At 34.0% G+C, this 25,606-nt stretch overlaps 1 protein-coding gene across 1 annotated transcript; it reads left to right on the top strand.

Annotated features, from left to right (window-relative positions):
- Positions 1 to 19,039: 19,039 nt before the first annotated feature.
- Positions 19,040 to 24,909, top strand: LOC112705624 (uncharacterized). The gene is made up of 16 exons (XM_025756498.3): positions 19,040 to 19,580; positions 19,729 to 19,790; positions 19,908 to 19,975; positions 20,324 to 20,445; positions 20,822 to 20,927; positions 21,046 to 21,097; positions 21,426 to 21,543; positions 21,622 to 21,652; positions 21,733 to 21,756; positions 21,920 to 22,044; positions 22,488 to 22,569; positions 22,687 to 22,809; positions 22,910 to 22,963; positions 23,451 to 23,520; positions 23,876 to 23,909; positions 24,185 to 24,909. Exons 1-16 carry the CDS (start codon positions 19,382 to 19,384, stop codon positions 24,520 to 24,522), a joined length of 1,608 nt encoding a protein of 535 aa, XP_025612283.1. The 5' UTR covers positions 19,040 to 19,381; the 3' UTR covers positions 24,523 to 24,909.
- The last annotated feature ends 697 nt before the right edge of the window (positions 24,910 to 25,606 follow it).

Here is a 25,606-nt window from a genome sequence, read left to right as displayed (position 1 = left end):
AGAGTGTGTACATGTTAGTACTTACCTTTCTAGGTCGGGCAATCTTTTTGGATCTCGGCCTGGCGCCCTTTTTAGATTGCAGGCATGCCATGACCTTGGTAGCTCTTGCCCTTCGAGTTCGGACAGTCTGTAGCAACCTTTCCCCAGTTCTTCTGAACAACTTGGTGTGGTCCTTTCCAGTTGGCTACTAGCTTTCCTTCTCCAGGTCGAGTTGTTCCGATATCATTTCGGATTAGGATAAGGTTGTTGTTGGCAAAGCTTCGCTGTACTACCTTCTGATTGTATCTTGAGGCCATTCGATGTTTTAACGCCTCTTCCTTGATCGGAGCTCTCTCTCGGACTCTTGGAAGTAGGTCGAGTTCTTTCCTTTGGATTTGGGAGTTGACCTCTTCATTATAGAAGATCATTCTTGGGGATCCTTCTTTGATCTCTACTGGGATCATTGCCTCCATTCCGTAAATCAATCGGAAGGGTGATTCCCCCGTGGTGAAGTGTGGAGTTGTCCGATATGCCCATAGGACTTGTGGGAGCTCTTCAGCCCAAGCTCCCTTTGCGTCCTGTAGTCTCTGTTTTAACCTAGCTAGTATGACTTTGTTGGCAGCTTCTTCTTGTCCATTGGCTTGTGGGTGTTCTACGGATGTGAATTGGTGCCTGTAATAATGTTTCTGTACAAGAATTTTTGACTTCTTTGAGCAGTGGCATTAGCTAGGGGCTCTGCCTCAATCCATTTTATGAACACCCCTACAATGAGGAACTTGACTTGTCCCAATCCTTGGGGAAATAGTCTGAGGAGGTCGAGTCCCCTCTTTGTGAATGGCCAAGGTGATGTTACACTGATGAGCTCCTCTGGTGGGGCAATGTGGAAGTTGGCATGCTTTTGGATGTAAAGCTTTGACTTTGTATTTGGGTTTTTGCTCCGTTGTTGCCTCCAAAGGGTGCCCTTGGATCTTCGTGTGAGTCCTGGGGTTTCCCTTTTACTGTTGTATCTGACACCTGATATTTTGCTGTTATTGTTCGATTTGTTGCCCGAGTTGTTTGGTAGTAACCCTATAGTTGACCTATGTCTTTGAGATGTATACTAAGATCCCAGACGGCATGTCTAATTGGCTGGATTCCATAGTTTTTTAATGGGTGTTACTGTGGCTGACCCTGAGTACATCCCTGAGATTGACTTGTTGTGGTCTTGTGATGTAGCCTGGATGAGGCTTCTGTTATTGCCCCCTGGTTTGGTGTTGGCTAGTTTTGAAAATGCATCAGCTCGGGCATTCTGCTCCTGAGGTATGTGTCAGACTTCATATTCCCCGAAATGTCCGGGCTGTTTTCTATTTTTGTCCAGGGTCCCCTGAATTGTCTGAGGTATTTTTTGTGGTGGGATCCTCAGTTTGGTTGTTCCCTTCTATTTGTGAGGTGACTACTTGTGAGTCATTGGACATGGTAAGCTCCTACCTTCTTAGCTAGCCTTAAACCAGCCAGTAGTGCCTCGTATTCAGCTTGGTCATTTGGCTTGATTTGACTTCCCTGATCGCTTTTCTATAATTACACCTGCACCACTCCCGGTTTTGTTTGAAGAGTCATCCATGTAGAGTTTCCATTTTGTAGGAGTTCCTGGGGTGTCAGTGTACTCTGTAATGAAGTCGGCCAAGTACTATGATTTGATGGCTGTCTGAGCTTTATGTCGAAGATTGATTTTGACTGCCCACTGTAGAATTCTTCCTGCTAAGTCTGTTTTCTTGTAGGATGCCTTCGATGGGCTGGTTGGTCCGAACTCTGATAGTGTGAGCTTGAAAGTATGGGTGGAGTCATCGAGAGGTGAGTATGGGGGTGTAGGCGAACTTTTCTATCTTTTGATAGTATAGTTCGGCCCCTTGTAGAGCCTTGATGATGAAGTAGATGGGTTGTTGCCCACTTTTGTCTTCTTTAACTAGTGATGAGGCTATTGACCGACTTCCCACTACGAGGTATAATATGAGCTTTTCACTTTCCCTTGGTTGGGGAAGAATGGGTGGTTGCCCCAAAAACTTTTGAAATCTCGGAAGGCTTGTTTGCACCCCGTTGTCCTATTCAAACCTTTCTCCCTTCCTTAATATACCTCTTTGAGGTGTCCTTTGCGAGATGATTTAGAGATCCCTCCTCCTGCGAATCTTCCATGAACATGTCTCTCAGGGGTGTGAGGTGGACGTTCAACTCGTTCGACCTCTTTGGTGTGAGACGTTCGACTTGTCCGACCTCTTTGGTGTGAGGTTGACCTTCAACTTGTCCGACCTCTTTGGTGTGAGGTGGACCTTCAACGCGTCTGACCTCTTTGGTGTGAGGTGGACCTTCAACATGTCCAACCTCTTTGGTGTGAGGTGGACCTCTAACTCGTCCGCCTCTTTGGTGTGAGGTGGACCTCTAACTCGTCCGACCTCTTTGGTGTGAGGTGAACCTCTTTGGTGTGAGGTGGACCTTCAACTTTGTCCGACCTCTTTGGTGTGAGGTGGACCTTCAACGCGTCCGACCTCTTTGGTGTGAGGTGGACCTTCAACGCGTCTGACCTCTTTTATTTTTGATTGGGCGAGTTGATGGGATCTTCTCAGTGTTGCATATTTCTCGGTAGATATCCACAACAGACACCCGAAGGGGGTGTAATTGTGGTATTTTCTAGGCTTCTCTCCATGTTGATCTTCTTTTTTCTTGGACTCTTTATCCTTATCCCGAGAGGAGTAGGAATGTTCGGTTTTGATATCTCTCCTTAGTCGAGAATTTTCCTCCATGTTGATGTACTTCTCTGCCCGTTTCTGTACCTCGTTCCGAGATGTTTGGGTGCTTCTTGGATATTGAGTGGCTAAAAGGTCCTTCTCGTAGACCATTGATGAGACCCCTGATAGCTGCTTCTGTTGGCAGACTTTGTATGTCCAGACATGTTTTGTTGAATCTTTCCATGTAGTTGCGAAGGCTCTCTCGATCTCCTTGCTTGATCCATAATAGGCTTGATGCGTGTTTGGTTTTGTCCTTCTGGATGGAGAATAACGGATTGCATCTGAGGCCTCTGTGAGATACATCCTGCTTCTGAAATTGCTAAGATGATAGCTTAGATCTGATGTGCCGTCGTACGGAGTCATGTTGGGAGCTTTGAAGTCCTTTGGGACCTTTAGCTTTCATGATCTCTTTGGTGAGTGGGTCTTGATCTTTGTGGGGGCTATCTTGGTGACTGGATCGAGCCATCTCGGTTTTGAGATCAGCTTCGAGTTTTAAGAGCTTATCTTTTAACTCTCGGCATCGCCTAGTTTCCCTTCGGAGGTCCTTCTTGGCTTCCCGTTGATGCTCATCTTCTTTTTCGAGTTGTTGGAGGCGGTTTTGTTGAGCTTGTAGTGCTTCCATGATTTCTGTGTTTGCAGGTTACTTATCTCCCCCGTTTTGGGGTGTGCTTTTGGGGGTGGCGTCCGCGTTTTTATGCGGCGTTCTATCCTCTAGATCTGAATCGTGGTCGTTGTCATGGTCGTCCGCCATGGTGTTGGGATGACTTCCAGGTTCCCCAGCAACGGCGCCAATGTTCCGAGGGTTACCTGAAACTGTAGGTCGATCTCGGATGAGATCTTTTGTGTTGGTCGGAGCCGACGTGTCCGGCAGGTGTACAGCGGCCGGAGCTGGTGTGTCCGACTTGTTGGACTTGGTGGTGGTGCTGATCCTTTGTCTCCGGAGGGTGGGGGTACCTGCAAGGGACTCCGATGCTTAAGTTAGCAAGGGTATTAAGCAGGTATTGAGTAGAATCAGAGTATGAGTTATACCTGGGTGCTCCAGTGTATTTATAATGGTGAGATGTGGCCTCCTGTGTATAAGATAAGTTAGTTATCTTATCTTATCTTTATCTTTTAGTGAGGTCATCTTATCTTTAGGGGAACCGCCTTTATCTTTCTGGGCTTTGGCTGCCTTTAGATTAGGCTGTGTTCCTTCGTTTTGGGCCTACTTTGGGCTTCTTTGGCGATTTGGCCGAGCTCTTTGAGAAGAGGTCGGATATTGGCCGAGCTCTTTGAGAAGAGGTCGGATAGTCTGACCTGAAGAGGTCGGTCAGCTTGTCGCTAAACATCCCGGGTCGGACAGCTTGACCCAGGATATGAACAGAGAACAATGGAGATCAATTGATGCCAGTACGTACAATCTAGTTATAAATTGATTATAAATACTTTAACGTAGGTCGACTTAGTTTCCAACCTAACTTCCTCGAAAGATGATGAGCAAGATTAATGCAATGAGTGCAAGGCTGGTGAGCATGCTTGGACATCGTTGTTGAAAAGATGGTAACGAAAAATTCAGTTCTGATGAATCTAAGTGGAGGACTGTTTGTTGTTGTGTTTCCTAAAACAATAGAATAGGGCATTGAACTAGTGAAACTTATTGCCTTGTATGAGCCAAATTTTTTATGACAACTAGATTTCACAAGTTATGAATTATGAATCTTTTCAGACATATTTACTCTTTTTTTGGTATTATCATTTGGCTTTTATTTCATAGTCATACATAGAAATGAAAAAAAAAAGAAAGGGACATCACATTGGGTCTAAATCACAGGTTGGCCTTTGTTCGGCTTACTCCAATATTTTATTGCATAAAATAATTTAATATTTTCCAATAATGCAGATAGTAATTTATAAAATAGAGATTTGACATTCACGATTGTGTCTGAAATGGTATAAAATTTTCATTTGACTAGAGTATAACCAATAATTGCACCAAAAAAATAGAAAGATGTCTTGGTAGAGTCTAAAGTGAATAGCCTTACACCCCATGTATAACCAAATTTTAGGTCCACTACCATCTTCTTTACATGCTTATGTTATGGGGCTGAAAGAACAACATGGCCTTTTAGTCCTTTCAGATGGCCTTTCTACATCTTTTGTTGGACATTAGCATTTTGCTATCTCAATGTTTGATTGCTTTGTTGGTAACAACGTCCTTAAGTGGATTGTGTTCTCCCATCACAAGGTCAATAGCTATCGTCATTCTAATTATATCATTGACTACTAAGTCATAAGAATCTCATATATCATATATTATCATCCATTGTGAAACCCAGACACTACAGTCTAGCCTAGAAAAGAAGAAGATAATCAACAATAATTTAACAAAAACAAACCAAACAAGTATGCCAAATTTTGAATAGGAGTACCCAAATTGTTGTGAAATGCATGGTTCATACACCCTGAATGTCGAGATTGATTTTTGTGACTTTCTCTTGTCATCATAAAACTTGTCCTCACTCAACATGATATCTAAAAATTCGGCCTGTTGAGAAAAATAGTAAGAATGAGTTGTGGTTTAATGAGTATAAATTGGCTGTGTGAACTTCTAATCTTTGTGGGCTAAAATAAGGCTGGCTCCATTTATGATCTACATAAATTATTAAAAAAAATCAAGAGTGTTACGTTTACACATACAACAGTAACCATTTGCTTCACCCTACATTGACGTTCGTCTTTATCCTTCAAGAAATCCAAATAAACAAGCTTACTCGCCCACATGTCAACTATCATAAGGTACCAATGACGCCCAATATAAAGTAGGACATAAATCTAAAAGATAATTTCAAATAAAATCAGAGATGCCAAAAGAGAATAATTTGACAAAAATTTTAGAAGTTGGGATACACATACCTTGACAAGATTTTTTACTATACCCATGTACTTGGCCGCAATATAGTCAAGGGTGGCTTTGCAGTGCAAATTTGGATCCAAAGCAATTTGCTTACAAGATAAATAGTGTTACTAATTAATATCCGGTACATAGTATGTGTTTGGATTACTATTTGCAAAAGGGAGTTTGTATTAAATTGATTTTACAAATTCATTGATTTTGATAAAGAGTGAGTTGTTGTTAACATGATTTATTTGGTAATGTTATATCAAAATAGATTATAATAAAATAAATGTTATTTAGATTACATTATTCAAAATCACTTATGTATAAAAAGTAGAAAAAAATATGAATTTTTATTTATGACCATATTTTTTAACACTTTTTTACTATAACTTTTAGGGTTGAAAAGAACTCTATTTATGTGGAAAAATTTAGTACTTTTTTGTCATAATTTTTACGATACTTTTTATTTAGTACTCTTTTTGTATTTACTTTGGCATTTATAATCGCCTTGCCAATTATATATAATAAATAAAATAACAATAAATAAAGTGTAAATTAATTCAACATCACATATTCAAAATCATACAAAGACAGTAAAAAAATGAAAATATTAAAAATATTTATTTATAAAATATGACAATAAAAAAAATAAATAAATACAAATGTTCTGATTATTATTCCTTCTCTTATTAGAAATGTAACATTGCGGAGCCAAGGTAAGGGATGAATTTACCGCAAAAGTTGTCAGTAGCCACCACATGCTGTCATTTCTACTAAACGAGACTATTCCAACCACCAAGTTCAAAACCTACACAATTTAATTTCATGCAACGATAGTTTTACCAAGGCATAAAACAATACATATGGTTCATAGTCGAAAACCCATTTAATATAATAGTAATGGAAAAAAATACATACATCATCCACAAGCTCCAATCCTAGATGTAATGTCCACAAGGCCTCTCTGCTCCCGGAACAGTGGTCATTATCCACCAATATCTCATTGCCATATGTAGGCCACAACACTTTTAGTTTGCAAGGAAACTTTCTAAAGTCCAACTATAAACTCATACACAAGTTACGAATTTCAGAACAAACCTCATATCCAAATCATTTCCAAAAATATAGCAAGCAACTACCAGCTCAACACCAACAAATTGCATGCCCTCAGGGGGCCAGAATGCAAGATCCAAGCACTACCACCAATCATAGAAAAAAAATAAAATAATCGAGTTATCCATACTTAAAGAGAAGTTTAAAAAAGAAAATCTTATCTTCTAACATTTCCAACACCTCGGGAACGAAGTCCATAGATATGGGTGGTTCCGGCCGAAAGTGAAATCCGTCTTTTTCAAATTTCTTCAAGATGGTCTCAATGACTGGTTTGGTCGTAAGCATTCCTCGTGTGGTTGAATTCTTGGTCACGTTCTTTTGTTGTGGTCCACAGTCTTTTTTGTCGATGGTTTTCCTTGGAATGAATTTGCATCTTGAACCTCCTCAGTCAATTTTCTGTCTTTTTTTCCAGACCTATCTCCAGCGAGATGGCTTGCAGTCAACAATTCAAGAACTTTACTATGTTGCACCATCAACTCAGATAACGCTTGAATCTGTTTAGCCTGGGTACTCAGTATAGACATCACCATTTTCTCCCTGCTCACCTTCTTGATATCATTCAGTGCTTCGTTCATCTGGTCGTCCACTCCACTAACGTCGTCCTTGACCATTGTATGTATGTCCCTAAAACCTCAAGCAAAGTGACTTCAATCATTAGACTCAACAAGGTGAGATTCTAAACATAAATTAGTGTAAAGGATGAATCAACCTACCTTAAAGTGTCAGCTTCATTTACCTCCTTCATTAGTCATTGGCTTGCATTTTCATTGTCATCGATTTTTGGGACTTCCATTTACCTTTTTCCAAGCTCTGAGAAGGTATAGAAGCGTGTTGTGTAAGATTATATACAAGCCACACCAAATTCTCATAAGCAATCGCCTTCTCTGTGATGGACCTTTTTCGTTTCACTTGACATAAGGCCCACATGATAAGGCCCACAAATTTGAGATCCATAGTGTTACAAACATAAAAAGGAGACGTTTTATTTTCATAAAAAATAATTAAATAATAGAAAAAAAATCCTAAACAGTCCCTGACAATCCGGCCCCTGAGCTTTACTTTTATGAGACTGATTAGCCCCTGTGCAAAAAAAATTCAATGTTTTTTTTTCACAGGGCTAATCAGTCCCAAAAAAAAAGATCAGGAATCAGATTGGGTATTTTTTTTTCAAGGACCTCGTAGTCCTTTCGAGGTAATTATCAGGGATCGGGTGGGGTATTCACTCTAAATAATATTAACAATTTTAAGTACACAGACTGACCCGACATTTGACAAAACGTGTCATTGACTCATTACGTGCATCCATTTTACTTTTTTATCGATCAAATTCATTCCTAATCCTCCCATCCTAAGTCTATTTTCTAACATATTAGAACAAATAAATGTTTGACATTCACTTTTTATTCCTAACCGCCTCTAACACACCCTAAATTCTAAACTAACCTTTTACTGTCAAAACTCCCATCACACTCAATCACCAGTCACTTTTTTAGTTCTATTTTTTTAATCTTAAATTCAAATATTTATCTCTTATTTAAGGAAGAGTAATGTATTTTAAACATGCGGAAAGAGTACTTTACTTCTTCCTCTTCAATCCATTTAATAACATCATTTACTAGCCCAAATTCGTTTCCCACTTTTTAAACAGAATACTGTAATTTATTTCAATCTTTGTCTCTTAGTTTCTGTCTCTCAGTCTCAATCTTTCAGTCCTTGTCTCTCTACCAAACGCTACCCTAATCCTTGCAATAGAGGAGACAGAAAGAGTATACATTTTAGAAATAAAGATAGAAGAGAATGCCATTTAGATCGTCTTCTCTAAAAATATTTGACTAAAACTCTACAAATATCCTAAATATTCCAAACCATACATCTTTAAACCATAAATCATAAATTTATTTTGTCTTAAGCCTGCAAACAGTCTACATCCTAAAGCATAAATCTAAATCTTAAATTCTAAATTCTATACCCTAAATCTCAAATCCCTAAACCATCCAAACCTGAAAAGTTCTGAATCCTAAACTCTAAATGCATTCGTCTTAACCCTACAAATATCCTAAATCTTAAACCTTTTTACCAAACTCCAAATTTCAAACTCTAAATCCTAAATCCTAGACCCAAATAATTTTAGTTATAGAAACAAAAATACATTAAAATAAATTTTCTTTAACATTGATATATTTATAATTATTACAATGATGTATAAGCTAAGTAGATTTTTTTACATATATTTAGAATAATTATGTATAAGAGTTAAAATAAAAAATATTAATAAAATTTTAATTAGAAAGTTTATTTCTTTTAGTAGATGGCAATTAACTTTTTTTTTAAAATAGTTTTGTTTATTTTATATTTTAAATCTTAACCCTTCTAAAAGTAGAATTTTTACAATTAAAAAATAACATTGGTTAATGTGGATAGTTAAAAGTTGGTTCGTTAACTATATATTTTTACTAATTAATAGATATATAATATTTTTTATCTCAACCAAATTTTGAGAAAATACTAATTTCACTTATGTTTAGAAATTTCTAACCCTAAATTCTTAACCCTCTAAACTATTAAACCTTAAACCCTCCAAACCCTACATTCTTAAACCTTATATTTCACGTAATAAATCCTAAACACTATTATTAATTTTTAACCATTAAACTCTATACACTTATTAATAAATTCTAAATTCTAAATCTAACGTATTAAATCATAAATTCTTAACCATGATGTATAAGCTAAGTAGAATTTTTTTTTACACATATTTAGAATATTATGTATAGAGTTAAAATAAAAAAAATTAATAAAATTTTAATTAAAAAGTTTATTTCTTTTAGTCAATGCCAATTAATTTTTTTAAAATATTTTTTATTTTATAGTTTAAATCTTAAACCTTCTAAAAGTAAAATTTTTACAATTAAAAAATAACATTGATTAATGTAGATAGTTAAAAGTTGGTTCGTTAAGTATATTTTTCTACTAATTAATAGATATATAATATTTTTTTATCTCAATCAATTTTTTAAAAAGACTAATAATTTACTTATGTTTATAAAATTAAATTTCAGTTTGGTGATTAACTAGTTGGTTAGTTTTTAAAAAGATAAAAACTCACATGTAATTGTTTTTATGTAAATTTGTAATTTGAGAATCGTTAGAAAATTTGATAAATTTGACTAAATCATCATTTATCAATTTTTAACTGTTAATTTCACATGAAAACAACTACTTATAAGTTTTCACTTTTAATAAATATATTATCACTATTTATTCATTTTTATTTAAATTTTGATATTAAATCAAATTTAACAAGACAAATATATGATTAAATTTAATAAAATAAATATTTTAACATAAATTTCAAAAAAAGTCATTTATAATTTATTATGGAGACAAACAAAATAAAACAAACAGGGCATATATATATATATATATATATATATATATATATATATATATATATATATATAAAATATTATTTTACAATTTCAGTGGTAATAGTCGGTTCGCCCCTATTTTTAACCCTAAATTTTTAACCCTCTAAACTATAACTTTAAACTCTTCAAACTCTACATTTCAATCTATAACCCTCTAAATTCTAAACTCCTAAATTTCACACAATAAATCCTAAACCTTATTCCTAACTTTTAACCACTAAACTCTACACATTCATCAATAAATTCTAAATTCTAATTCTTAGACCCTAAATCATAAATCTTAAATTATTCAACTTAAAAGAATCATATCTAATATTTTTTATCATGCAACATTAATTAGTTCCATGCATGTCACCTCTTACCAACTAGCAAAAAAAAATCCTAAACTAAAACATTCCATCTCAAATAACGTTTCAATTTACACATAATATACTTCACGTGTCAACAATTATGAGATATGTCGTTCACTAATTAACTAAAATATAACATTTTTTCTCCATAAATTATTATACATTGCCTTAAGCCAAATTAATTGCAATTTAAAGATGTTTATGACAACACAACACAAAACCACATATACTAATTTTAAATGATATATTACTCTCATAACTAAAATTTCTTAAATATTTATAATGTTATGATATAATCACATATGCATTCATCAACCCTAATAAAAATAGTCCATCAAACCTCATGCAACAAAATTTAACATTCTTATATTGAGCTTATTATTATTATTATTCGAAAATGTTTGGTAAAAAATATTTGTTAAAAATAGTCAATAATTAATAAATACTAAACAAAATAAGTTCTGACTGTTTTTTTATCTAATATTATCGATTATTATTATTCTCATCGTTGTTATTATTGTTGTTGTTGCTATTATAATCGCTATATTGTTCTTCCTCTTAATTAGTGTTAGTTCTATCAACATGATTTTTGTTTACCAGCAACTAATTTTTCCAAATTTAGTCATTGCTACTAATATTTCTCTTTCCTAGTTGATTACCAAAAACTAAATTGACCCTAAACCCGTAAGCCCATGTAAAAAGGGCCCACGAATCAACATCTTTAACATTAAAATTAATTTAAGCTAATCACAATAAGATGGATGACAACATGACTTAGAGCTCTGACTTTGATTCAATAATTGTCGACGTTCTTCCCAGCATCGATGCCACGCGTATAGAAGCAACTTCAGCCACGTACTTTCATCTCCTAAATAATCAATATGTGTTCATCACCGTAGTATTTACTTATATATGTATGTAACTATTCTCTGGCCAGCCTTAGCTTCGTAAGTTGAGTCCGGAACTTGATATTTTGTATTTTAAAAGTAAGATTAGAAATTCAAGATACAAAATATCAAGCTTTGGACTTAGCCTGCAAAACTAAGGCTAATCAGAGAATACATACATACATACATACATACATACATACATACATATATATATATATGTACTATTAAGAACTTTAGTTTCTATGTACGCAAGTTACGTTATTTCTGAGCGCTGCGTTTTTGTATTTTGTGATTTTGCTTTATTTTTTCTTCAAGACTCCTTGTATATTATATCCTTCCAATTATTATACCATATATATTTTATTTTAGAGGTTATAGCGCCTCACCACCTCTGTTTTACATCCTAGGTGTAAAAGTCTGTGTTGTAGGGTGTTACAAAAATTAGAAAATTTTTGTCAACAATATGGCATTACCACTGAAAAGGTACCTAGCAACCAAAATAAAATCTTTAAGAAAAGAAATGTAAAGAATTATGAAAACAGGTATAGGTATCAATCTAGAGAACCTTATACAACAGGAAATAAGCTAAAAGAAAACTATAGAAAAAGCAAAAATAAAATAGTAAAAAGAAAAGTGATAAGAAGCACATATTCTGTTGGAAATGTAAAAAATTAGGTCAACAACTACAAAACAGAAGAAAAAATAAATAAAATTAGTAATGAAGAAGTAAGAAAAGCTTTAGTTGCTATACTAATTTATAGTGAATCAAAAATCAAAATAAAAAAAGAGTATTCTTCTGATGATTCAGGTAATTTCATACAACAGTTAGATATACCATCTTCTTCGGGTTCTTTTGAATTAGAAGAAGAAGACTCGTGTTTAGGACCAAAAATATGTAATTGTGATGGTTGTATAAAATCCTTAAATATAATTACGAGAGCTCAAGAAAAGCCAATCAATACATTAACCAGAGAACAAACGAGTATTTTAATATCTATAATAGATAAATTAGAAGATTCTTTTTTAAAAGATAAATTCATATTCCAATTAAATGATCGTATTAGAAAAGAAGAACAAGCCAAAGAATAGATGGAGTAGAAATTAAAGAGATATATAATAGGTTTAGGACTTCTAAAAAAGAGATTTCTTTAAAACATTTACAAGAAGAAGTAAAAATATTAAATCTTAAAATTTCTGAATTAAAACAATAGGACATTTTTCTTGACTATAGAATACTAAAATTAGAAGGAGAAAATATAGTAAAGTTATAAAAAAAGATTAAAATTAATAGAAGAAGAAGAAGAGGAGGTTATAACTCCACAAATTACATTAGTGAACTAACATTACTTATTAATCAAAAGTAGTTTACTTCTATAGTAATAATAATCGAAAAAGAAAAATTTGAGTTTATAGCTATAGTAGACTTAGGAGCATATGTAAACTGTATACAAGAAGTATTAATACCTATTAAGTACTATAAAAAAATAACTGAAACTATTGTCAAAGTAGAAAATGATAGAATGACCATAAATTACAAGATTTCTACAGTAAAAATTTGTAAAGACAAAGTATGCTTTTCAACTACCTTTTTTCTAACAAAAAGAATATCCCAATAAGTTGTATTAAGTAACTTCTTCACATTTTTACTATATCCTTTTATGGTAGATGTAGGTGGGGTAACCACTTTTACATACCAAACCAGCCGATCCTATTTAAGTTCATACAAAAACTAAAGAGAAGAAAGCTAAATTTATTATAACAAGTAGCTATCTCCCAACTTAATATAATAGAAAAAAAAGAAACAAATTAATTTTTTAAATCAAGAGATTATATATAAAAGAATAGAACAACAATTGAAAATTCAAAAAACACAAATCACAATAAAAGGGTTAGAAGATAGGATTAAAAAAGACTTGTGTAGTCTAAATCCAACAGCTTTTCATTATAGAAAATTACATGAAGTATTCCTAACATATGAAGATAATTTTAATGAAAAAGATATCCCTATTAAGGCAAAGTCTATCCAAATGAATAAAGAATTCTTAGAATACTATAAGAAAGAAATCCAAAAATACTTAGATAAATGATTAATTAGGCTATCAAAATCTTTTTAGAACTGTGGAAGATTTTATAAAATGAAGGCCTTAGAAATCGAAAAAGGAGCTCCCAAGTTAATAATTAATTACATGCCTCTAAATAAAATCTTAAAATGAAAAATATATCTCTTACCTAACAAAAATGACTTAATTAAAAAATTAAATAGTACTATCATTTTCTAAATTTGACCTAAAATATGGATATTTTAAATATATATATATATATATATATATATATATATATATGAAATTTAATAAAAGAATTTTTATTATTTTGTGAGATTAAATTTAATAGTAAAAATTTAAAAATATAACTTCAACTAAATAAACTTTTCTAGTTGAATGTATAGTATCACAATATTCTATTTTTGTAAACCTTGATTTAATATATATATATATATATATATATATATATATATATATATATATATATATATATATATATATATATATCATATTTTTAGATTAAATTAAATAAAAAAAATTTATTATATTATGAAATTAAATTTAATAAAATAAAATTTTTGACAAAAAAAATTAACCATAATTTTTTATTTTAAAGTAGGAGTAAAATTCAATTTTATAATAGAACATGTTATCACGGTAAATTTTAAAAGGTTAAATTTAACGGTATTTGTATAATTTTTTGGAGTGTTTGAGAATGTTTTAGATTGTTCTAGAATATCCTAGAAAGTCCTTAAATATCCTAGAAGATTCTAGAAGACTATGAAAGGTCATAGAGTATTTTAAAAAAGTGTGAATATATATAGAAGTATAAAGAGTAGTATGGAATAATCTAGAAGTATTTAGAGATATGTGGTATGATAGATATTTATAGTGAAGGTTGTGGATGATCAATCTGGATTGTTGATTAGATTTAATTCTAACCATTCATTAAGGAGGTGGATGGCTATAAATAAAGTATTCTTTCCACCAAAGTTTTCTTTCTCTTGTATTCTCTTGCGTTCTTAGCTTTCTTACTAATTATTGAGGGTTAGACTAACTTGGTCTTAGGTCAAGAGGTTGAGTAAGTCTGAGTGTCAGCATAGTAGCGTTGGAGTGTGTCCAAAACCGTGATGATTTAGCATCAGAGCAAGGCTCGAAAGGAAGCACAAATAGTTTGTGGGTATGACTTTTACTATAACCATGGAACATGTTGAGTCTCAAAGGAGAAGGAATGCTATTCCTTCTCAATGGGGAGGCAAGAAGGCCCATTCTTCATGTGAGCCTAGAAGTAAGGAATCTAACTTTCTAGAAAAGAGAGTTTCTATGTTGGAGAATATTCTATCTACTATGGATGAATGCTTCCAAAGGATAGAACACGACAAGGAGACTCTCGAGACTCACGTGTTGGAAAAATTAGATGATTTCAAAGAAAGCATGCTCCAAATAAAAAGAGAAGCTAGAGAATTCCTTGAAACTATTCGAGAAGGTTCGAGTTTGGTTTGAGGGGGCGAGATCCCAACCAACCATTATAAAGAAGACGACAAGAATTGATCTCCCAAAGCCGGAGGAGTTCAAGAACGCGATGGACGCTCAAGAGGTGAAAAACTTTCTATGGCAAATGAAAATATACTTTGAAGGTCAAGGGGTGGTCGAAGAAGCAATAAAGGTATGCACTACAACTCTCTATCTTTCTGATAATGCTACTTTGTAGTGGATGAGAAAATGTGTAGATATGAAAAATGGACTTGCAACATAGCCACATGGAAAGATTTTAAAAGGGCGTTGAAAAGATAATTCTTCCTTGAGAATGTGGTCTACGAAGTAAGGAAGAAGTTGAGGGAGTTAAAGCACAAGAGTATGATTAGCGACTACGTAAAGGAGTTCACTCATCTCACGCTTCAAATCCTTAACTTAGCATCAGAGGATGCATTTTTCTTCTTTATCGATGGACTCTAACTTTGGACAAAGCAAGAATTACAAAGAAGGAATGCTAAAGATGTTGATAAAGCTATTGTAGTGGTTGAATTGCTCACCGAGAAGACTCTAAATCCAAGTCTTCTTCCAAGCCTAATTCTATTAAAGGTGGGGGAGATAAAGGGAAGAGTTACTCAACAAAGAAAGAAGGAAAGTACTAAAAAAAGTACGAAAAAAAGAAGAAAACTTTCGTGCCCAAAGGAGAATATTTCGTGTGCAAGGGACCATACTAAATGAAGGACTGTCCCAAGTTAGAAACTCTGACATCTATCACCGAAGAACAGGAGGCTCAATCACAAGTGATTGAATGTGTTGGATATGTCCAAATCATGAATACTGTGAAAGGCAAAGAGACAAGCCCTACAGAAAAGAAATGCTTGATGTATGTCAAAGCCTTTATCAATAAAAACCCATTATGATTATGATCGACACTGGTGCTATACACAACTTTATCATGCCTGATGAAGCAAAGAAACTTGGGTTGAAGATCACCGAAAAGAATGGCTAGTTCAAACTTGTGAATACCAAAAGTGAACCTCTTAAGGGAGTAGCAAAAGGGGTTGATATGACTCTTGATTCTTGGAAGGGCCTTGTGAATTTCTCATTAGCACCATGGACGATTTCAAAATAGTCATCGGGCTCGATTTGCAAAGAAAGACAAATATAATATCTATGTCATACTATGACATAATATACGTCATGGAGAAAGAGTATCTATACATGGTCTCTACAGTCTCTAAAGTTTAAGGACCACCGATACTCTCCAACATGTAACTCAAGAAAGGGTTCAAGAAGGGAGAGATTACATATTTGGCTCTATTATAAGAAAAGTCAACATCTGAAAGAGATGATGTTCCTCACGAAATCAAGGAAGTACTTGAAGAAAATAAGGATGTGATGCTTTCCAAGTTGTCGAAGCAACTACCACCTAGGAGGAAGGTGGATCACAAGATTGAATTGGAGTTAGGAGCAAAACTGCATATATCAGCACCTTATAGGATGGCGTCGCCATAACTTGTAGAGTTGAAAAAGTAACTCAAGAATCTGCTAGATGCTGGATGCATCCGTCCATTGGAGACTAAATTGGCAACCATTTCTATCGTTGAAAGAGACATTAAATGCATCATCAAGAAAAGGGTTACATCATGATCCATTAACCAAGAAATTAGTGGAGTTGGCTAAAGAAGGTAAGATCAAAAGATTTTTGTTAGAAGACGACATTTTTTACACTAAAGGAGAAGACTATACGTCCTTAAATGGAAAAATCTAAGAAGAAAGTTGGTGAGAGAATGCCACGATACCAAGTGGGCTGGTCACCAAGGCTAGCAAAGGACATTGACACTCATTGAATCTTCTTATTATTGGACTCAAATGAGAGATGCAGTGGAGAGCTATATAAAGACTTGTCTTGTGTACCAATAAGATAAGATTGAAAATAAGGCACCAAGTGAGTTGTTGGAACCTCTGCCTCCATCAGGGTGACCGTGAAAAAGTATTTCTCTAGATTTCATCTCTGTCTTACCAAAGTCCGAGGGGTCATTACGAAAGGTCCATAAGGACTTAATATGCAAATACGAAGGGCCATTTGAGATTATTGGGCGCATTGGGGAGGTTGCTTACAAAGTACAACTCCCTCCCTCTATGAAGATCCATCATGTCTTCCATGTGAGTATGCTTATATTATATCATGGACATCGAGAGGAACCAGGTAGAGGTGACTCGAATCATATTCCGCCCCTAGTGATTAGATCATTTGATAAGGAAATCAAAGAGATCTTAACTAATCACATTGTGAGACGCAGGAGAGTACTACCAAGTATCTAATAATTGATCAAGTGGAAAGGGCTCTTGATAACCAAAGCTAGTTGGAAAGCTCGTGAAGATCTATGACAATGTCAAGAACACCTATAGCGCATGAACAGAACGCGACGAGGACGTCTGCACAATAGTTGAGGGAGAATGTCACGGTAAATTTTGGAAGGTTAAATTTAACGGTGTTTGTATAGTTTTCTAGAGTGTTTGAGAATACTCTAGATGATTTTTGAAACGTTCTAAAATGTCCTAGAAGATCTAGAAGGTCATAGAGTATTCTAGAGTGTAGATGTATACAGAAGTATAAAGAGTAGTATGGAATAATCTAGAAGTATTTAGAGAAATATGGTATGATAAATATTTGTAGTGAAAGTCCTAGATGATCAATCTAGACCATTGGTTAGATTTAATTCTAACCATCCATTGAGGAGGTGGATGGTTATAAATAGGGATGAGAGTTAGAATTTGGGTGCAAGAGTTATTTGTAATAAACACTTGAGTAATATAGTATTTTTTCCACCAAAGCTTTCTTTCTCTTGTATTATCTTCCGTTATGCTCTTTTTTACTAAGTATTGAGGGTTAAGGTAACTTGATTTTAGTTCAAGAAATTAAGTAAGTCCGAATGCTAGTACGGTAGTATTGAAGTGTGTCTAAAACCGTGACAACGTATATACATAATTATATAATTTCTAACATTTTTTAACAATACTAGTTAGGGCACTTGCTCCCATAATTTATTAAATAGATCCGCCTCTAAGTATAAGACGATTTTATATTATTATTATTATTATTATTATTATTATTATTATTATTATTATTATTATTATTATTTGTAATGTTTTTAAGTTAATAGTTATTAAATCAAAGGCTAAGGAGAATTATTTTTTGTTCATTATTAGTTTAAAAATAATTAAATAAAAATAAAACTTTTGTATGCTTATATATTAATAATTATAAGGTAACTATTCACATAAAAATAGTTAAAAAGTATTAGATTATTTAAATATTTAACTTAATTATTTACATAATACATATTTATATCGCAACTATTATTTTTCTATTAAGATTTCGTTATGTGAATAATAATTTAATTATAATTATTACTCCAATTTTTTAATAGGTTTATAACCAATATAATTAATAACCTCACAAATTTGACTCCAAATGAAATAATTGAAAGCAAAATCCTAACTGAATAAACCTCTTTGACTTTTATACAAAAAATAATTGAAGAAAAAAAAGAGCAAAAAATGGAACACAAATTCAAATTTAAATTTAAAATATAAAAAAACTTAAATACTTAATCACTAAACTAAACGTTGGTCTCACTTGTAATTTTGATTTTTTTTTGACAATTGTAATTTTGATTTGTGTATTTTTGGATTGGATATAATAAATTAAATATAAAAATAGAAATTAAATCTTAAATATTTTTTTGGGAGACTAAATTTTAAATAATTTGAGTTGATCGAATGTGATTAATTTATTTATCTATTTAAATAAATATCAGAGATTTATTTCATATATATAATAATTTATTAGCCATCAATAACTTCTAAATAAAATTCACATCTCCAGGAAATTAGTCTTTTATCTATAAAACATTGGATATTTAAATAAATATCAGAGATTTATTTCATATATATAATAATTTATTAGCCATCAATAACTTCTAAATAAAATTCACATCTCCAGGAAATTAGTCTTTTATCTATAAAACATTGGATACCGTGGGGCCAAAAAAAAAAAAATTTAAATCCTAATCATAGATATTAGATAGACAAATATAACAATAATAGATTAAGTATTAACAATGAAAAAGGTTGAGTTGTTGCTAGTTGCTACTCTCGAAAACCCCAAGACAATCTTCTCTTTTTAGTTTTTATTTTATCTAATAGTATAGGGTAGCTCTTTTTCTATTTCAGTACCTTTGTAAAAATGAATTAGGGTTTCATCTCGCATTTTGCTTTCTTCATTCACCACACTGTCACTCCGCAAACGCAGAGAGAGCTCTTCCTTAACCCTTCTCCCCCATTCTGATCTTTTCCCGCCACTTGGTGCCTCGGATTTTGAATACTAGCCGTTGGATCTACCATTTTTTTGTATTTGAACCAAAAAATTTGTTGACCGTTGCTCTCGCCGGAGTGAACGGGAAATGTCTGCAACGGAAGCGGAGAAGAAGGCCACCGAGGGAGAGAACGAGGTCGTCAAAGGTGGAGAGCTCTTGTTCTGTGGCGGCACGTGCTGGGATGTCATTGGCCGTCGCAAAGGCTCCGTCGACGGTAACCTCGTCTCTCCCACGCGCCTCCGTCCTCTTGTTGGCGTTGACATTCGCTTCGTTGCCTCTGGTTGCAGTAAGTTACTTTCTTACCACTCCTTTTATATTTTCCCTCAAACTCACTCCTCGTTCGTTTTAAATTTACTGTTACTTTAATCTTGTTACTTACTGTTTTGTTAATTCTTTCTCTTCTTCTTCTTATCATTATCTTTGAATGAATGCAGCTTCTTGTCATTGTGTAGCACTTGACGTTGAAGGGCGTTGCTATACATGGGGTCGAAATGAGGTGAGGATATGATATTTTAAATTTCATGATTTGTTTTTGGGTCTTGAGTGCCCAAGGATACTACAAGGGCGTTACCATTGCTATGATGATTGATGAAAAGAAATTTTTTTTTTTCAGAAAGGGCAACTGGGTCATGGAGACACCATTCAGCGTGATAGGCCTACCGTGGTATCTGAACTTTCCAAGTTAGTTGATGATACCTTGCTTCCTCTCCTTTTGGTTATAATGGTTCCTTATTTAGTTTTATATGTGGTTATAAGCTTGAACTAGAATGATACTAAGTCTTCTCTTGCATGGGGTAACGATATCGTTCCTTGGGTTGTTAATAGGCGTATAGTGAGGTTTGGGAAGATTTGAGGAATACTTTGAGGAAGGGAACTATATTCTTACTCTATAATTTTAAAAACAATGCTGAGTTTAGTGTTTGTCAAGCACATTTTCTGCATAAAGGTTAATTTTGTATCTACATTTGCAGTTTTTTTTCCTGTCAATATTTATGGTTATGCTAAAATTTGTTGACGTTTGAGATGAAGATACAAAATTGTCAAAGCTGGAGCTGGGAGGAACCATACAGTGGTTGTGACAGAGGATGGAAATTCACTAGCCTTTGGATGGAACAAGCATGGACAGCTAGGTTCGGGTTCTGCTAAAAATGGTAGGTAGAGTGTTTTTAGTGTATTATGCTAAAAGTCTGCATTTTTTTATGCCAGCTATTGTTTGTTTGTTAGTGTGTTCCATGCTCCATAGTTACCATATCCTTTGTAGCTTGTAGAGAAAAATGGTTGCAGTTACTTATATTCATCCTGGTGGTAGTTTTTATTTGCACTTGTTGCTACTGTTTGTATAGTTGTATTTTGTAGCATGTCTATTTTCTTCCAGTTACGCCAAGGTGAAGATGATATTTGATCCCAAACTGCACAGATTTGCCCTTCTAGTTTTAGCTTATGCATTTCTGTTTTGTTTATGAATATTCAGAATCACCATCTCACTGAGAGCGGTAATCTGATTTTCTTCCTTGCTTCACTGTGCAGAAATTGAGTCATCTCCTGTTCGCTGTCTTGTGTCTGAAGTAAATTATACTACTTGTGGCGGTGACTTCACTGTTTGGTTGTCATCTGTTGAAGGATCTTCTATACTGTATGGTTTATGAAAATTGCATCCTTTTTATTTATTCTGTACTAGCATACATGATGATTCTCCTTTTTTGCTCGTTTTGGGATACCCCTTTCAAACATTTCCTTGTTTTATTTCCCAGGACTGCAGGACTTCCACAGTATGGACAGCTTGGACATGGAACAGATAATGAGGTATGCTAGATTTGTGTGTCGTTACTTTGGTTTTAACACATGGACACAGGTCACTGTAATCAAGTGGTTGAATACTTCTGTTTGTTCTACCAATGGTATGCAATATATAAGGCTCAAATTGCAATTGTGTTTGTGTATCACATCTTTCCGGTGACTGACAACCATGCACTTGCAACATAGCATTTAATGTTAAACTTTTTCTTTTCTCTACTCAAAAGTTAAAATCTTTGTTATCATCCCCCCACAGCTTATGCTTATCCTAGTAAATGTTTGCATGAAAGGTGCAACAAAGAACAGAAAGCTTTACATATTTTGCATTTGCTTGCAGTATAATTCCAAGGACAGCTCTGTGAAACTGGTGTATGAACCCCAGCCACGTCCTCGGGCAATTGCTTCTCTGTCTGGGGAAACAATTGTCAAAGTGGCATGTGGGACAAATCACACAGGTGCTTGTTTTCCCATTCTTGATCTCAATTATTTAACCTTTTCTTTCATCTACTCATTATTTCTTTTTGAATGTTTAGTGGCGGTGGATAAGAATGGCTTTGTCTACACGTGAGTAATTCTTTACTTTCTTAGTTCAGTATCTTAGCTCTGTAAAACAAGTTATAACTGTTGATTATCCATTTGTGCAGCTGGGGATTTGGTGGTTATGGAAGGTTTGTGCAGAATTTCCAGATTGGTTGTCAGTGTTCTATAAAATACAAAGAAATCACAACAATCAGATGATTCAATTCAAATTGGTTTTATTTATTTATTTATTTTGTTCTTCTTCACTTTTATTTTGTTTTAGTTTACAAGTAAGTTTATGAATATGTTCAGGCTAGGACATAGGGAGCAGAAGGACGAGTGGACCCCTCGTCGCATTGATGTCTTTCAGAATAGAAATGTTTTGCCTCCCGATGCAGTTATTTCGGCTGGTTCTGTGAATTCTGCGTGTACTGCAGGTATGCTTGACACAAACTCAATTCCCTTCCTTGTCTTTTGTGTGTGTGTGTGTGTGTGTGTATGTGTGTGTGTGTATATATATATATATAAATGGATCATCTGTCAGATATCTCTTTATACGAGTCATTAAGCCTTGTTCAATTATGGCTACATCATACTGATTAATGATAGGTCATATGGCATTGGCAGTGTGAGCATTTACAAGTTACAAGATTTAAGGCTTGTTTTTGAAAAGTGACAGGCAATGTTATTACTTATAGTACTGCACCCTTTTGGACGGCTTCAGTATTACAAGTTTACAACATTGTTATTATATGTATTGAGCTTACACACACACATATATTAAAACCGGTCTAAAATGGAATGCTGCTTCAGCATATTTGAAATGATTGGTTACTTTCCAGAGTTGGTTTTTGTTTAGTGTCGTTAATATGTATTTCAGGTGGAGGGCAGTTGTACATGTGGGGGAAAATAAAAAACACTGGTGATGACTGGATGTATCCAAAGCCTCTAATGGATTTAAGGTTGTGATTTTTTAAGTCATGTTTGAATGATATATGGTATATAAAATCCATATATATGGGTTCTTATATCTCTCGTTTACTCGGACCATTATATTCTGTGTTTGCTTTGGTGGATAGTGGCTGGAATTTACGATGCATGGATTCAGGCAATATGCACCATTTTGTTGGGGCTGATTCCTCATGTATAAGTTGGGGCCATGCTCAATACGGAGAGCTTGGATATGGGCCCACTGGACAGAAGTATGTTTTTATGAAAATTCCCCCCGTGCATTATCTTTATATCCGTTTCTTCATAATTTTTTTTTCCTTTTTTCTAATCCTGCTTTTATTTACCCTTTAGGTCTTCAGCTGTCCCCAAAAAGGTTGATATACTTGAGGGCATGCATGTTTTGAGGTAAGCAGTAAGGCTTGGTTCTTTACTCCTTTTTATCTATCTCACTATCTCTTGGAACTGCTTCATATTCTATATTTACTCTCTGGAAGTCAACAATCAACTGGTTGTCTTCTGTCTTGTAATTACCTTTAGCTGCCAAAATGCTGAAATTGCAAAGAAATATTTAGTGCATGAAACTTCATAATAAAAAAAGGCTGCATATGGATGATATGATGCCTTATTAAATGAAGGTATATGGTTTGTTTTCTTTTTATTTCTAGTCAATGTCTTCAGTTTCCATTAATAATTAATAGGGCTAGAATGCCACTTTATTTTCATTATGTTTCCTATTTTCAAGTTTATATGAAGGCAAAAAAAGATTGAAAATCGAGCAGCGTTTTAGTTACTGTTAAACCGAATAAAAATATACCAGATACCCTTTATGATTATGATATAAATAACCAACGAAATGAGAAATGATCCTAATGTATTCCTATTTTCCAAACAGTGTTGCTTGTGGTATGGGTCATTCAATGGTTATTGTTGATAGGACAAATGTTGCTGATCGACTTGACCAGGTAGCTTAGAAGCTAATTATTTTGTGATTACTATACTAAGTTCTCCAAGGATTGAATGAATATTGCTGTGCTTTAGTCTCTTTATTGATGATGCTTAAATCAGAAATTATTGTTCAGGAGTTTGTGTTATTTATCCACACTACATGGCACTTTGAATAAATTTTAGAGAATTAATGAATGTTATGTCCTATACATTTTTTTGTTATCCCTACCCCCTTCCTAAATTTATACTTAGTTTGTTTATGAATGAGATGCATCAGGTTTCTGTTAGCTTTTCTGTCCTCTACATTGCTTGTCTGATTTAGTTAATATTTTTAGAAGTTCTATTTTTTTTCACATACTTATTTTTCTGCAGCTTGATATCTATGATGGCAAAGCTTTTGGTGAAGGTATGCTACTTACAATAATTCAAGTTTGTCTTGGGTGTCCCGTATGTATTTCTTCCCAAACCCGGGGGTTAATAAAACTTTTCATATCTCGAATGCATCACAAAATATGATCTAGTGGATGGATTCAAAGGGGAAATTGTTTTCCCTCTTCTTTGGTCCCGTTTTTGTGTCCTGATCATAGGGTGTCAGGGATTTTCCTGAAATATCTTAGTTGGATTTTAAAACAATATGGTTGAGGTATAAAATGCTGCTCATTTATCTGTGTTCTTGATCAGAAAATGAGGCTACAATCAAAATTCCAGTGGCTAAACAGAGTGCAAAAAAGGGTGCCAAGGGGGCTGAAAATTCAAAGAAAAGGAAGAAATCCAAAGATTCCTCTGACTCAGAAGAGGATGTTGAAGAAAGTGATAATAGTGAGGATGAAGCTAACGGTGCGGCCGAGGTAAAAAGGTCACGTGGTGGAAATAGTTCTGGTAGAGGCCGGGGTAAGGCTAAGGCATCCAAAAAGTCAGGTTCTGGCAGAGGGCGTGGTGGTGCTCCAGCATCGAACAAGAGTAGTACTAAAGACCCGCCAGTGAAATCCGGCAAGAGAGGGCGACCCCGAAAGTCTTGAATTGGGTTTTGGCTGGAAATTTTGTTCTCTACACAGAGAATTGTAATAGTAATTCATTGGCCGATTGTCTCACTAAAATTTCTGCTATTTTGAAATCTGGTCCCTCTAAGTATTTCTTATCTAATGCAAATTTTTAAACCACGTCTAAGATTTGCTGATCGTTTTTAGGTGCAGAGGATGTATTTTATACTTTTGTGAAGGGAATAGTGGCTTAGGTTTGTATTGGTCTTTTGCTAATTTACCTGATTGGTGACTTGGTTAGATGTTTTGCTGATGAAACTCGAGGTCAGTTGAACTGTTCTAATTTTTAAGCCGATATGGTACTATATTCGAGAAATTCTATGTACTTCTGTAATGGCAAAAAGATATACATGATTAATTTGTTCCTGAGAGGATCTTATCGTTGCATCATAGCTAAAAGAATTTGGTTTCCCTTCAACTTTGCCTATTATAATGATGGGAAAGCTAATAGTCATAATCCATTAACTATATTTGGATGTGGAGACAAATTTAGGTAATGGAATTAGCTGTCTTAATATCTAGGAAACTTTGGTTTTCTCTTCTGAGGAACCACGAGACACTTTCATTTTGTATGTCAAATCTTTTGATTTGGAGTCGTAAGTAGACGGTGCCTCTTGTCTGGCCTAAACCAATCATTGTGGTTTGGAAGCAAGAACCGACTTGTCTTATTCTAACCCAATTACCCAAATAAGGCATGGTTATGTGGGACATTATATCATTTTTTATTTGATGCTGCTTGACAGTTACTCAATTATTTATTTATTTTATTATATTTTCTCTTTTTTAAAATTATTTTGTAGTGATAAATGAATAGGGCTTCAGCTTTTTTTTTTTTTTTTTTGATATTGGAACATTAAGAGTGTTTTGCGTTATTTCGGTGTAATACGCTTATATAGGAAAGTTTAGTGTTAGAAAAAATCGTAACTAACCATTTCAATAAAAGACAAATATTAGATGAAATCGTGATCTATAATTTCATGTGGGACAAAATTTATCAGATTAGAAAAGTCAATACCAACGATTTTAAAAATAAAAATCTTTTATAATAAACTAATAGCTAGAT

This window comes from Arachis hypogaea, chromosome 8, assembly GCF_003086295.3.
Source record: "Arachis hypogaea cultivar Tifrunner chromosome 8, arahy.Tifrunner.gnm2.J5K5, whole genome shotgun sequence".
In the NCBI taxonomy this organism is placed as follows: domain Eukaryota; kingdom Viridiplantae; phylum Streptophyta; class Magnoliopsida; order Fabales; family Fabaceae; genus Arachis; species Arachis hypogaea.
This window is presented reverse-complemented; position numbering and strand designations above follow the sequence as displayed.

What these genes read in the sequence shown, in the direction of transcription:
- LOC112705624 (XM_025756498.3), top strand. Translation starts at nt 19,382, where the DNA reads ATGTCTGCAACGGAAGCGGAGAAGAAGGCCACCGAGGGAGAGAACGAG. An exon ending in ATGTGGGACAAATCACACAG is followed by an intron (nt 21,544 to 21,621) that starts GTGCTTGTTTTC and finishes TTGAATGTTTAG; the next exon opens with TGGCGGTGGATAAGAATGGC. An exon ending in TTGCTGATCGACTTGACCAG is followed by an intron (nt 23,521 to 23,875) that starts GTAGCTTAGAAG and finishes ATTTTTCTGCAG; the next exon opens with CTTGATATCTATGATGGCAA.